Source organism: Mycetomoellerius zeteki, unplaced genomic scaffold, assembly GCF_001594055.1.
Source record: "Mycetomoellerius zeteki isolate Tzet28-1 unplaced genomic scaffold, Tzet1.0 scaffold94, whole genome shotgun sequence".
In the NCBI taxonomy this organism is placed as follows: domain Eukaryota; kingdom Metazoa; phylum Arthropoda; class Insecta; order Hymenoptera; family Formicidae; genus Mycetomoellerius; species Mycetomoellerius zeteki.
In genome coordinates this window covers 1,237,865-1,253,874 of record NW_017257979.1, presented here as the reverse complement: position 1 = coordinate 1,253,874, position 16,010 = coordinate 1,237,865, and the positions used below count along the sequence as shown (strand labels likewise).

Sequence of the window (16,010 nt, the reverse complement as noted above, 5' to 3'; positions counted from 1 at the left end):
CCGCCGCGCCGTAGGCGGAGGAATGAACTTTCTCGCGCATAACTTATGTAAATTAGCCTGCTATTGTGTACGGTTGCTTAATGCATTTACGAATATCAATACTTTGTAGAGGCCTTGTTCAGAACGATATCTTCTAATAGGCGTCTCTTCACGCTCCACAATTTTCTTTACGAGGCGCCAAATCAAGAATATATCTCGTATTATGTACGTCACGCTACCTGAGGCTAATCTACAATATGATCTTTGCTTCCTCTTCCTTGCTTTTTACATCTCGCATTTTTCCTTCTTCGCTATTATTTTATCAACACTCGTGTTTCTTGTCTGCTGAGTGTTTTTTGTCTCATTCATTAATTTTTATCTCGGATGATAGAAAATTACGAAGATAAGAAGCAAAAGGGCAAGAAGTAAAAAGTGATAAAAAGAAACAGAAAGCAAAGAGCATTATATTTATATATAATTGATTACACGCGTATATGTATAATGCGTGCCCATTAAATTAGCGTAAGAAATGTGCAGATATTTTTTTATCGTATATTTCAAAGAAAATTAAAACATTAATCGTAATATCTCTTTCGAGAAAATATATCACTTCATAAACTTTAGATTTTATAATTCACATCAGATTTCAGGATTGAATTTTATTTATAATTTTATATGCTATATGATTTTTTATATATCGAATATTTTAATATGTATTTTATTTACTTATGTATTCTGATGTTTTCGTATTACATAATACAAAATGAAAAATTATAAATAAAATTCTAGTCTGACGTAAATTATAGATATTATCTAAATTATTTTATTATACATCGTATTTTGATATAATAAGTGTGTATGTATTTCATATAATATACATATATTTTATATATGGTTATATCCTAACGCTTTAAACATTTTCTACGTTTCACGATGCATGAAATTATAAATAGAATTCTATCCTGAATTCTGATACGAGTTAGATTAACTTTATATCTAAAGTTGATATATATATTAGAAATTGAGAGAGAACCATGTATTTTCAAGAAGCACAAGGTACCTTTTTTTGTACGAAACATTCATAAATTTCATATTAGAAAAATATAATCGAATTATAATCGGAAAGATCGCGAAAGTTTCATAGCTCTTTGTAGTTTCCGTTTAAATATCCGCATGAGAATTGAGAAGTGCGTGGGTTGCACGTACAGCGGGATCGTTGTGGCGCCTCGAGATACTCGAAGTCGAGGTTCAGACCAAGCAAACTACGAAGTCGAGGCCGTTAGGTTGAAATTGTTGCGTGGGCTGTGCAACAATCGAGCTCGACGAAGAGGATTCGAGTATCGCAGGTTTCATGTGAAGTCAGTGCGTCTTGTGCGTATTTTCGACACGCGTTCGGACGCACTTTCTTCACGAAGGCCGAAGTTTCTCGAAGGTTCCGTGGTGTAGCGGTTATCACGTCTGCTTTACACGCAGAAGGTCGCCAGTTCGATCCCGGCCGGAACCATTTTTTTTTGTCGCATCCATGGACACAAAACCGATTGTAGAATGTAATCGTGCTTGATAATTACAAGATTAAATGAAATTGATTATTTTTTATTTACAAGCAATCGAGGAATAGAAGAACTATGTGAGTTACACAACTATATTTTTCATTTAATTTTTTAGACTTAGAATTTGTTTTAACTTGAAGGCTTATCTACAATATGCTTTTTGTTTCCTGTTTCTTGCATTTTATTACTTTTTATTTTTTGCATTTTTGCCTTTTATTCTGTTTTTTTTTTCATTTTTATTTTTTCGCTTGAGATAAAAGTTGGCGAACTTCGAAAGAGACAATAAACACGTGATAAAAATACGATTATCGACAAAATGGCTGTGAAGAGGAAAAAATCAAAAGGCAAGAAACAAAAAATACATTGTAGATTAGCTTAGCTTGAGACACAATTGAAAAAGCAATAGGAACAGATTTCATAAATGAGGCCTGTTCTTTTTGGCTGAACTTTTACACCAGTTCATCTTTCTTTCTCTTTTTTCCTCCTGGACAGAAAAGGAAGAAAGATGAACTGGTGCAAAAGTTCAGCTAAAAAGAACAGGCCTATTGATATTTTGTATAGTTAGTGTTTTGATATACATGGTTTTTCTGATAGGTTGAAATCTATTATTCGCTGTTCTTATTGCGATTTTCAATTGTGTCTCAAGCTAGATAAAATTCTAATTTAAAGCTAAATTAAAAAATAGCACTAGATCGAGAAGCTGCTATAAACAACGATTCTCGACGTCTCTAAGAAAGAATCAACTTTGGTTCGCGCCAAGACTTCGTCGTTAAAAAATAATGTGCGGAGTACTGTGTACAGATAAACCACCTTAACGCGAGTCATAAACTCCGAAATCCCGTTTTACGTGCAATCTCCGATCGTAACTCTATTCTTCTTGCAGATGTCAACGTGACGGGCCGATTGAGAAGAGTTGCGATGCCGTAGTCGTCGCTATGAGCGAGAGCCGGTGCTACACGGATTCGCCCGTGCTCGCCGAACATCAGCCCTTCAACCGTAATGGGAAGGCGCTCAGGTACACGATTACCATAAGTGCATACCACGTCAGAGTGCAAGCTACGCCGACCTGCGAGCTTAATCGCCTGCGACAGGGCGGGCGTTGATCGTGCTTTGATTTATAGCTCGTAATTGAAGAGTATAATTCGAAAACGACCGTCGGTCGTTCCTATCAACTGCGTTTCAATGCTGCACGATAGTTTAGTCCTCGAGATCGCTGGGAGAAAAGTTGTTGAGAGAATTAAAAATCACTGGAAAATGTTACTGAATATATTATACCTACCATACGCAAGTTCTTTATTCAAACAAGATTATTCGTAATTATTGCGATTGCATTTACTGAATAAAAATATTTATTTTACTTGCCATTTATATCTTGATATTTTACTAAATTAATATTTAAAATTATCATAACTTATAGTACAATTTTTTTATGTTTGAAAGAACTATATACATATATGGTTATTATCAACATTAAAGTAATAATAAACCATATAAAAATAGAGCTTCTATTATTCATATTATTTTACCATGCAATTATAGTCACAAATACCAAAACACTTTTCTCTGAGTGTATCTTTTATCAAATAACTCTTCGTTTTAAATAGCATTTCATACAGTAACCATATGTATATAGCAAATAATGAATTTTGAAACGCTTCCGCTACGCTTATTGTATCGAACTTTCGTTTAAATCACTGTTACCGTAGTATTGTCGGTCACGATAGCGCCTCATAGGAGAATGTCCGATCAGATTATCGATCGAATTATGGTTCTCGGTCTAATCAGATTATACTGCGGAATTCTAGCTTACGTTCCTGTCTCGTAAAGTGGGCTTAGAGATCTAAGGTACAAGACCCGCGCCTCTTCTTGTCCACCGGAGACACTAACGAGGGTTGATTTCCAGGGGATCTAAGAAGAGCGTGCTGTTCTATACGACCGACTGTGGGGACGAAAAAGAAGACCTGGGTCTCAAGCTTCAGCAGCGATCCGTCTCGTTGGTAAGTTTCGCATTAATATCAAACTTACGTCTGATTGTGTACATTCGCATGATTTTATCAATATCTCATATGAATATCTCATATAATTGGAATATATAATTAGTAAATACTTCTGGCAGAAAAGCTTGTCAGTTTGCCGATATTAGTTTGCAGGATGTTGTGCAATTGCAAATTTTTTAAATATGAACTTGATAAGAAAGATGGAAAAAGCATGTAATGGATTAGATATCAGTTTTATGAACGATTGATGCTTCCTGTTTTAATAATTAAAGATTGTAGACTTATAATTAAACGAATTAACGTATTAACATATGATGTACAGAATATGCAGAAAATATTGCGATTTTAATTTTGAAATCAACTTTAAAATTATCAAATTTCAGATTCTTAGCATATAAGGAAGAGGAAAGGATAAATAATTTAATTTGAATGCCTATCTTGCGTATTTTTCATCAATGTTATTTATAAATAATTAAAAGAATTTTTTTCTTATTTTATTCTTTTTACTTTGATATTTACTTTACAACTTTTGAAAGCTTGTGCATCATAATGATATTATCTGCATTTGCATATCTTGACAGAATTCGCGGTAATTTTTTCTGTTCGGAAAGAAAGAAACTGTGATTTCCATCAAGCACTCTTACAGGATTATCCAGTACTGTCGTTATTTAGTGAAGAATTAATAACGTACGGTACTGAAACAATGTAATGGCAACTGACACTGAATTATACGAAGCTCCATAACTCTCGCGTGTGATGTACAATACAAAGGCCTCATTTAGCCTCGAGTCTTTTAACATATAATAGCAACATGACCTTTTTTAATTGAGTCATTGTTAACCAACGTTATCGTATAAAAAATAATCCTCTGATTATAAATTCAAAGTTAAAATTACCTTGTACACGAGAAATTAATCCAATAATAACTTAAAGAATAGAATAACGTTGCGTATGCTTCGCCTGAAATATACAGAGATCGCGTGTTCTCATCATCAGTGTCATTATAGTTCGAGGAGCCGTTACTAGATGGAAAATCGATTATCGTTATTTCTCGTACCGTCGAAGCATTAAAAATAATATCTCGCACCATTTATGGTTATTACATAGTACAAATATACACGATGAACGAATATTCAACAAATTATATATTACTAATAATACCATTATCTCACTCCAATATCTTTTCAATTTAGCTTTTCTTACATCGCCATCGGTAAATAATTTCGATGTATTGTACGTCGATCGATTGTATAATCGATCATAAATATATGAAAGGCAAGACATTTTTTATAAAAGTTGACATTTTTAACAGTACATTAATCACGTAATCGCTGCAATTATCGAGTAATGTCGTCTTCCTCATGTTACGTTTATATCGTCTTCGTAAAAAAGTCATAATTCATAAAACAATAACGTAAAAATATTATACGATATTATCAAGCTTAAGAATCAAATATTTTTAAAGGAACTTTTTCCTTCAATTAATATTAAATGAAATTGATGCAGATAGGATGTCTCTCTCTCTCTCTCTCTCTCTCTCTCTCTCTCTCTTTCTTATATTAAGATTCATTTACCGAGGTTTTGAATATTATAAGCGCCTAATCATACACATAAGTCTGTAACAACGTATACCTTTTAATAGCAATGAAAATGCAAATTAAACAAAGAGATTGTGTCTGGAAACTATACCGCGATACCATGGACTACGTCCATAAATGCTCCGTGATTCTAAGCGCAGTCCATAACTTTCCTTTTCGATAGCATCGTAGCCTATAAATTCTCAATTACCTGTCGTATCGGCAGCTTCGTCCATATCGCTTAGACACTCCTATAGATTCTTCATCATCATCTTCATTCTTATTATACATATTCTTCATATCAGTTCATAAATACGAATACACATACATATACATATATATTTATATTTACATATTATACATATATATATGTATATTATGAATAACTAAACTTTTTGTATAATAACTCCACGACCTCGACGTTTAGCAGATGTCCAATTTTCTAACTGTCATTCAATTTTGCTGATTATCAGCCACACTGGCTAGACCATAAACCTTCTGCAATTCTAAAGACGGCCTATGACTTTCCATTTCGATACTATCGCGCGTCGTAAATTCCCGATCGCCTGCTGTATCAGTTGTCCCGGTAGTAACATTCAAACGCTTCTACGTAGACTCTTCATCATCGTCTTCGTCCCTCATCATTATCTCATACGTATTCCCCGTGCTGATTTATGAACACCTGGTAGAACCGCTATCAACGACCGGTGGTCCTGTTCCTTGCCTCTTGCTAAACCGCATTGAAAGCAAATTTATCTTCTCCAAAGTCCTATAATAGACGAAGAAATAATAAATCTAAAAAACAAAAAATTCCATTAGAATATTTGATAAAACATTAATTTACGTTAATAAATATTTTATTTCAAAATATCACTAAAAGGTTTATGAAATATAAATTTTAAAAACAATCTTAATAAATTATAATTATATTAAAAATATAAATTAAATTTTATACATTTTATACATACGAAATTTTTTTGGAAAACTGAAAAAGTTTTAACAATATACTTATTTAGTTTTGAATAAAATAAAACTTTTCCGTTTTGATTTGGATATGATAAAGTACATTAAAATGTTTTTTTTTACACTTATAACCCGGAACTTTAAAAATTATGAAGTGATATTTCTGAAGGCTATGAAAAATGATTATTCTCTTTCTTTGAAAAGACGTTATTCTTTGTTAAACTTTATAATTAGAACTATGTGAAGGATATTTAAGTTATTTCTTACTCTTGTAAATAAAATATGTTTTTTGCTTGCTAATTTTTAGTCAAGTTCAGATTTTTGGCACTCTAAGAATTGTATAAGACCTATTCTTTTTAGTTGAACTTCTCCACGTTGGAGAAGAAAAGAGAAAAATCGAACCGTGTAAAGAATTGAGCTAAAAAAAACGGACCTATATTTATCTGTACAATCACATGAACGTTTATTTGTCGATCATTAACAGTAAAATACCTTATACATACTATCCTCGATCTACGATCCCCGTAGCGTCGATAAAAACGTCGGTAACGTTTTCGCACCCGCCTACCGTTAAACCGTATTGAAAACTATGCGCTCACTCATGCATCTAGTATTTCGCATCTTCGAACCATAATAGACCGGCAGGTAGAAAGGTGTTCGATGATCGGCCGCGATAAGGATCGGCAGGCATAAGTCGTTTCCCGCTAATCGCAGCCTGCGAAGTAGTATCCAGTATCATCGCAGAATCTTCCGCATCTTCTTGCAAACTAAGCAAACGTAAACTGGAAGCGCGTATATTCCGCAACGATTGCATTCTTGCTTGGTACACAATATTTCCTGCTTACGATAACATGCATGTTGCATCACTTTTGATTAGAACAACCATAACTACGTAAACAAATTTTTTGTAATTAATTTTCTTTAAAATTACTTTACCAGAATTTTATTGAATTTTTCCTGTATACTACAATATATTTTATATTCAACATTTTTCATAAATTATTTGATAAAATTTTGATTATCTAACATATTTTTCTTCTTTTTTAAAAAAAAATCACAATCAGAACAACACATTTATTAAAATCTATTTTCTCTTTTTTCTGTTACGAGATCGCTGTACTTACTACATAATTATATAACTACATATATCTACACAATCTTTATCAGATTTATACAGTATCTTCGATTACTTATCCGCGACAATTTAATTAATAAAACGTTAATTTTTAATTAATGTTTTCCTTGAAAATCCCAAGGGATTGTTCCCTTATGTAATACCTAAGAACACGAGGATGACCCTTGGCAATACGAGACCGGTTTTAATCGTTTCGATTAACCACGTTAAGCCAGCACGGTCGCGCTGTACACGTCCATATGGGTTGTTCCATCATGCATTACGATGGAGCAATCGCCCACGCCATTAATAGTGTTGCACTCTTGCGCCGTAAACTTATATCGATGAGATTTTCTCACGGCGATTTTACACGAACTTCTTTTAGACCGTAAAATACGTAAATTACGCGAAACACGATATTGAAAGTAAGTCTCATTTGAATATCCTATTCTTGCGCCAAAAATAAGAATTAATCCAATTGTAGAAGAACTATTTAAAATAAAAAATATTATTGATTAATTAGAGTCAGTTTTTATAACGTTTACATAATAATTCGCTAATTGAATTAAACAGAAAAATCGAATGGAGAGAAGAAAAGCGGATAGAAAAAACGTAGAATACACCTCGGTTACTGAGCTATCGATTAATTGACACAACTGATAACGAATTAACAAACAAAAACGAATTGAAAAAATAATCGAGACTTTACAATTAAGACAAACGCGTATAATTGGATTAGAGAGTGCTTTGTTCTCATGTGCTCCGACCGATTTAGGAATCTGTTGTATTTATTTTGGGTATCCCCGAAGGAGGGTTTAGAATTTTTACGGATCAAAAGAGAATTAAATGATTTTTAATTTATTTGTATAAATCTAAATACGAAAATCTTCGCATTAATTCTAATTCGGTTAGTGCATGCAAATGCGACCAGAATATGGAGATACACCGTTTCTATTGTTTAGTAGCTGTTCGTACTCGCGCTTCCGTTATTTCCGTTATAGAAAAATAACCGTAATATGCGTAGCAGTGCATCTTTGAGTTACACTAGGATGCAACGCTGTGCTGAGCGCCACGGCGAAGATTATTGCTGAATAAGGGTGCTATTTCATTTGTGCGTTTTTTTCGTACGACAAATGTGTACAGAACAGAGAGGTCCTCGGATCTCTCTATCCTATAGCCAATCAACAGGCTTGAAAAATTTGTCGTACAACAAAAACGCACAAATGAAATATCACCCTAAGAGTAGAAGCAGGTCGACAGTACTTCATACTGGATTTATTTTCCGATTACGTAGTTCCGGATGATACTTCAATTACATTCCGTCGTAGACGGCCGTAATTACTATCGATCTGCGACTCATGCACAGTCAAAGATCGTGTCTGATAACGATTGCATTTAAATTATTAAATTTATCAGACCTCTCTCGAGAAATCTTTCCGATGATTGAAGAATAAGCCGAAATTGGAGGGCTTTATTGACGACGATCTTATAATACACTTCCAAATCTTAATAATATAATACTTCCAATCAATTACGTTACGAGAATAAACTGTAAAGTATATCTTAATTTAATAATTGTAAAACATTTTTATATATTTAATATAAAAATTTCGCTCAGTATATAACACTAGAATTGTTGTCAATTGTAGCATTATTGAGCGAAAACAATCACATTTAGTGTAAAATTAAATCTAAATACAGATTGAAAAAATAATATTTTCATTAAGAAATAATATTGTTTTTATATGTATATAGCGCTTAAAACTGGATTATGAGTAATTGCTGTGAATCTTAGAAGTTTTCGTTATCTTAATTTAAGACTACAGTAAATTGTTAATTTGAATTACAAATAAAGTAGAATGTTAGGAATTTGGAATAAAATTTTGTTTAATTTATCAAATCAATGAATTCTGATTACATGTATTATATTCATACAAAACATGTATTATATAATTATGATTAAAATTAACTAGGTACAGCGATATCTTCATGGAGGCATTTCAGCTAGAAAATAAATGATATTGATATGCTGTATTATATTAAATTTTATTTCAACGTAAAAGAAAATTCAAGGAATTATACGATTTTTTTCTGGGATCTTTACCTGCGAAAAAATTTATAGTCTCTCATGAAATATTCAACGATTTTCACTGTCAGAATATCTCTTATCGCGATTGTATTAGAAATAGAAATGTCTGACGTTGTACGATACATGATCTTTGTATAACCGACATTTTTACTTTTACTCAAGAGATGATGCGAACCGCAAAAGAACACTTAAAAGTAACTCCAGAGAAAATTTTGATGACTATACATTACATGTCGTGATTCGCCAATAATCATAGCCTCGCAAAACAATCAGTCTCATTAGTGATCACTCATTGTAGTGCAGCCAATAATTGCGTTCGTCATTGTTGAATGCTGAAGAAAAGCGCAAACATTTATTGTTCAATCCAAACATCAAACATCTTTTGCGCGCAATTCCATTCATCGTCTACTATACATTACTAGTAACCATATTGTTAATTCCAAGCCTCCTAATTATTTAGTCTAATAAAGAATAATTTAATGCTATAATTATTCTGTTTGATACTCAGAGTTATTTGATTATTCCTCTCTCTTTGTCATCCTTACAATTAAATTTAATGCAAATTACGTACATTCCCTCTATTCTTTGGCAAATTTGAAACCCAGGAATCGTAAATGCAAAATTAATTAAGTTTTAAGAATTTATTAACAATTATCAATTAATAATATTAAAAGTTTGCATTATTTACGAACGAGGAACAGCTCTGAAAGTCAAGAATAAATATGCTTAATCACATATTGTTTTCCACTACTCCTCATTGTTTCGCGATGACAGATTCGCATTCAAACGCTTCGTTCGATTTCGAGTGTCCCCATTTCGAAATTGCAATCAGAGAGCTTTGGTCGGTGCCATTAATTTCCGTCACGTGTTTCCGCGCTGGTGACCGACATTTACATACAGGATAGGGATAATCCAGAAATTTACGCATACTGTGTGTCCTCAGGAATATTTCACGTAACAAGATACGCATATACGATTGCACAAGCAATCTGTGTTTTAATAAGTGTTAACTTAATTCGATACAATATACGATTACATTATATAGAATGACTCGAAATATACCTACTGAAAATAATATTTTTAGACGTTAAGATTTTTCCATTGCTCGCGATCAAATTGTGTTAAATTATTAATGCAACGATCAAAACAAATTTTGGTTAGGTTCCTCAAATATAATTCACGACGCACATGTCAACGTCGCAGACCAAATCTGATTGACATGCATGCTGAAGTAATACATAATACAGTAGCTCGCTAATATTATATGCCCTTGAGAATACCCAAGATATAGTATCTCACACATGTGTCAAAAAGATAGGGTGAAGTATAATAAAGGTAAACAATAATTACGAAAAAAAGTGGAAATTTTTTGGAAATAATTAGTTTCAATACAATGATGGTGTAGAAAAATTTTTTAAATCTTCTTATAAACTTTAAATTTCAATCTCTAAAACGCATCTATTTTAATCTTTGGTGTATATTTTTTAATTTCTTTCGATGCTGTATATGGAAAAAAACTTACTCAAGATCGACTATCGAAAAATTTAGCTACAGTTACAGGTCTGAAAATAATTTTGTTGTATCAAAATAAATAGCAGGAATCTCAAGCATGATGAGTAATGCTGCAAAAAGTTTTAACATTCTAGTAACCAGTCTGAGCTTTCTACACATAATTATTTTGATGGTCCAACATTATTATTTTTGGATCTGTAGCTAGTTAAATTTTTAGATATTTCAGCATTGGAAAAAGAATCTGGTTACATTAATAAGAATTCCGATTGAAAATGGAATAAATCAAAATTTTCTGATTGAATTTATAATTATAACTCTAATTATAAAACAAGCAGAATTCTGATTGATACGATCAGAATCTTCTGGCTCATCTATTTTCAACTAGAAGTTGTTCTCAGCGAGCAAAATCGTTATTTCTGTGTAGACAAAATATGTCTTTCGTTAGTCCTGCAGTTTATTAATAAAATAGAATAGATTCGTCTCTCTCTCTCTCTCTCTACCGACAATATCTAAATTACCGTAAGTTACATTTGCTGTGCCCACATCGTTGATCGTCGACAAAGTCGCGTTCGCGTTACAGTTCGCAAGAATCGTACGAGTATGAATTGTATGAGCGTGCACACGTGTGTGCGACTCGTGAGAATTTCTTACCACGGAGCCGAGAAATGGTAATTCTCACGGGCCCAACAGTCTGGGACCCCTTCGCGTAATTTCGTGGCTCTCGTGCTCATCGCCCCGACACGCATGGCAATCGCACGCCGTCCGCCTCGGGCAATTCGATGAGCAGACGTTTTAGGTGACTCGAACATGGGCGTCGGGAGAAGTGTGCCAGACGTTGCTTGCAATCGATCGATTTTGGAAAGAAACAGGTAGACATACCATTATAAAAATTTAAATAAAATTTGTTTAAACATAAAGTAGCTCGACAAATATGCAAAGAATGCAAAATTGAATTCGATTTCCTATCTAATAATTTAGAAAAGTTAAAAATACAAAATATCTCGAAAGGATCTTTTTTATATACATATATATAGCAATCTCTAAAATAATAAAACTTATCAATAAAAAATTAATAATATCACTGCTATACGATATTATTGAATAAAAACATTTATTAAAAAAATAGAATAGGGGGAGAGAAAGAGAGAGAGAGAGACCGGGGGCTAAGCGAGTGACAAAAATTATTTTCCTAAAATTATTTTATAATTAATCTTACAAAAAATATTTTGTTCTAACACGACGCAAGTTAGTTTTCCTTTAGAAAATAGATGATATACTCACGAAAAATACGGTTTTATTGAGAAATACCGCTTAAGCAATATATCGACCGTTAAACGGTGATCACTTTGATTATCGCGGTTATCGATTTCTCGTGAAATTAATAAATCGCCACGATACATAATCTTATGCGTGCCGATTTCTTGCGCGAATTATGATCTCTATTTTACGCATAAAGTAAATGATGGTATAATAATGAAAGCAGGTTCTGTGTACAGATACATACACGTTGTATCGAGCTGTTAGGCACGCGTAAATCTATCCCGTGACATGAATAAGCCATTAGAAAACGTGCAGCCTGACATGCGTGAAATTGTCAAAGATAACGCATAGATGAATATAACTGAGAGGACATAATGGAAAATGTGACGAATCGCGTATATCAAAAGTGTGTCAGCCGACTTAAATATCTATCGATAAGGCATGCAACGTAATATCGTTTAATGCATGCGGTGCAGCGTATGCGCTAATGTACATTAAAGAAAAATTTTGCTATCAGTATTTTAGTAAAAGGCTTGATAGTAAAAAAAAATCGAGAAATAATTCTTGCTATCTATATCCTCGTAAATCTTTCTAGCATTTTAGGTAAAAAAATTAATTTTTGTGAAATGTTCTGCGAATTTTATAATAAAATCAATACATCGCATAGAAACCATAAAACTGTAATTTAAGCTCTTCAACTCATTTTGATAACTGTTAATGCTAATTATTTCACGTTTTACGAAGTATAGTTGTAAAATCTCGAAAATGTTATAAATAGGTTCTAGACAGGCATCTGATTTTGGAAAAAGAAATTATGCTTTAATTTTAAAAAATATACGGAAAGAACTATTTTGAAACATGTGAGCTGAAGTATTTAAAAATTAATGCAGAGATATAAAAATAATTTCATTGACTCATCAAAATAATTGTAGGAGTTCCAAGCATAATAAGCAATCCTGCAAAAAATGTTGACATTTTAGCAGTCAGTTTGAGCATTCTACGTAATTATTTTGATGGTTTAATAAAATTATTTTCAGCTTTATGTGTGTGTAGCTAAATTTTTAAATACTTTCACTAAGCTTCTTTTTCATCCTTTCTAAATAGTACATATATCTCTGCGTAGTCCAACATTTTTAATAACACGCGTGATTCGTTCCAACCGTCGCGCGCTTAATCTCCAGCATCGTAGTTCGCAAGTAGGTACATGTATCTATATTTTTAAAAGATAATTTAATGGCTGGTCGCACGTTCCATTTAACTTAAACGAAATGGGCGGATCCGAGAGACTTGGAAGACTTAGCTTCTTCTCCAAGGAATACGGTAATAACCTATCTCAAAAAGAAACGGATCAAATCGCGTGTTGGGTATGCGACGCACGACCTGGGGAATTGGCCCCCGGCACGTGAGAGAAGCCCCCCTGTGTGAGATACCTAACAGTATCTTCTCAGATTACTCACGCCTCGCTCCGCCAACGGCTTCTTCGCGGCGCGTAATAATCGTTCTCCACATCGACAATTAGTAAACTATGCGCTCCATTCTCAATTGTTCCCAAATCGTCTGCCACTAATCCACCGAGAAAGCCACGCTTCGATAACTTACATTGTGTAATCTTGATCTTACATGATATCCCTGCCTTCACGAGATGCATTTCAACGCCATTTATCTAATCTCCCAGAATTACTCCTATTGTCCGAGAAATTTAATTAATAACACACATAACCACATGTATGTGATTCTAATATTGATAAAAGTAGCCAGAGTCAGATATAATGGAAATTATTTGCAAGAGAAACGTACACGCTTCAATTCAATACCAAATCTCTCACTGCAATGCATTGCAACTGGAAACGAACGGGATTTCTCGTCGCTTCCCACAAGGGCGTTTTCTTCCTGAACATCGATATTCCGTGTGGCGTTCATCTTGCCTTAATTGATACGTCGAAGTCCTCGAGTTAGCCGAGCGTGACCAGGTCATCTTTAACGCACGGTATAGAGGAATTATCTCGCCGTTTCGCGTAATAGCTGCTCCAGTGATACTTCCGTATTCACGAAGCTGAGAGTGTAAGTAAATACCGATATTAACGAATTGCCCACATATCTCGATTCTATCTCAATACTATCGACTATCGTGCCGCTTACCAATTAGCGGATGAGACTTGATTATCTGTGCACACGGAGCTGTTGTTTCTTGTCGTCGTCGTCGCGCTCCGAAGAGCCAATTTCCTCCCATCTAGGAAAAGTTAAGTGCTATGTAAACACAGCGTACGTACTTCGTTTTCTGGATGTTACCGTTCCATCGGTTTTAACATCATTTTAATGGTTAACGTAATCGTCACCGATAATTGTACTTCCTCTTGTTATGCGTCGTAGATATGTACTAGGTATGTATTTTCGTTAGTCGTTTCTGTATAACAAGATAATTATACTGAAAATAAACTCTTTACATCGTTACGATTTTTATTAAGTCATTACATTAATTGTTAGAATATTGCGCAATTTTTTCTTGCACTATATATCAAAATAAATTAATATTTTATTCTTATAGCATCACTTGCCTTGCTTTGATAACATAGATTGATAAAATATATTGAAAAAAGTTCTCCTTTTTTTATGCTTTATTTTATATTTGTGAAAATGTTTTTTCTCACGATATTGGATCAAGATTTACAGCTATTTGTTGATTTACTGAAAAAAGAGTTTCCCATATGTTTTAAATGTGTCGTAGTGGTAAACGAAAAAGTTAATTTATTTTGACGTATATTGCCAGGGAATAATTCACATGATTTTTGCTTGTAGCGTCATAATTCATGGCTGCAGTGAGGAAATACAAGTCTTAAATGTCACACATTATGCACTACGTTGCAAATTCGTTATACACGATGCTTAATTTCTATTAACGTTTACTGTCGTACATGAACTAGTACAACATTTCTATAATAATTCAAAATCGAAAATTATTTTAATAAAATTGAGATATCTTGAGGAAATTATTACAGATAAAAATTTTAAATCGTATTTATAGTGATATTTAAATTAGGATATTGTCATTGCTATAAATCCAGCTTTTAGATTTAAAAATCTTTGAAAGCTTTACCATATAGTTCTCTTTCATTTGCTCGTTTTTTGCATTGTGCCTAGAAAGTGTCTGCTTTGGGTGACATTAAGGGATAGATACGATACTAGAGAAGGGTAAAGGGGAAACGAGAATTCATCTTCACTCTCCTGGAAAGAAATTAAGAGAGCCAGAAAGAGAAAGAAAGATAGAGAGAGAGAGAGAGAGAAACAGTATCTGAAAAATAAAACAGAAAAAACGAAGGCGTGAAAAACGAAGGCGAGGAGGACGAAGACACGATCGGGTTGGTGTTCTTCGTGGGAGAGAAGCACGGGACACGCGTGTACGTGCCAGTGCGTATCTCGCACGCACGAACACGTACGCGCACACATGACACTTCGACGGCGTGTGAAATATAACTGAGATTTTTCTTCCTGACTATACCACGAGTATAGGAGCTCTGCAGCTTCTCTCTCGCCGTTTCTTTCTCCTGTTCGCCTTTCAGAACTGCGACGAACAACCACGCAAGTAAAAATACGCTTCATCGCATCGGATTTAACGCATTGAATGATCTTCGTTTTTAAACGTAAAAACTAATATCTTCAATAATTTTAACTTTGATGTATCGTAACATCATAGTGAAAATTGAATAGTTTTTAATGCTAAAGTTGAAAAAATTAAATCAAAAATTCTTTTTCAAAGAGTTTTCAAAATTTTACTTCAATTTAATTTTGGAGTATAATTTAATAATAAATAATTGATAATTTTTTATGTGGGATTTTTTATGTGAGAATAATTTAATCAGGATAATTAAATTGCTCTCATACATAGAAAATCCTACTTAAAAAATTATTCAATCAGAATGATTAAATTACTTCCGTCGATCCAGATAAATTACGTCTGTTTTTCTTCCTCTT

General features: G+C 33.3%; 1 protein-coding gene and 1 non-coding gene across 3 annotated transcripts in view; both read left to right on the top strand.

Annotated features, from left to right (window-relative positions):
• The window catches only part of sprt (PDZ domain-containing protein sprite), a 79,705-nt gene that overhangs the window by 34,759 nt on the left and 28,936 nt on the right, over positions 1-16,010 (top strand). For both annotated transcript variants that reach the window (XM_018460433.1, XM_018460434.1), the window contains exons 2-3: positions 2,413-2,544; positions 3,433-3,526. In XM_018460433.1, coding sequence (XP_018315935.1) covers positions 2,465-2,544; positions 3,433-3,526 — 174 coding nt within the window. In that variant the 5' untranslated portion in view covers positions 2,413-2,464. The remainder of the gene's footprint in view (positions 1-2,412; positions 2,545-3,432; positions 3,527-16,010) is intronic.
• TRNAV-UAC (transfer RNA valine (anticodon UAC)) lies at positions 1,411-1,483 on the top strand. The gene has a single exon. It is a non-coding gene; the product is annotated as a tRNA-Val (tRNA).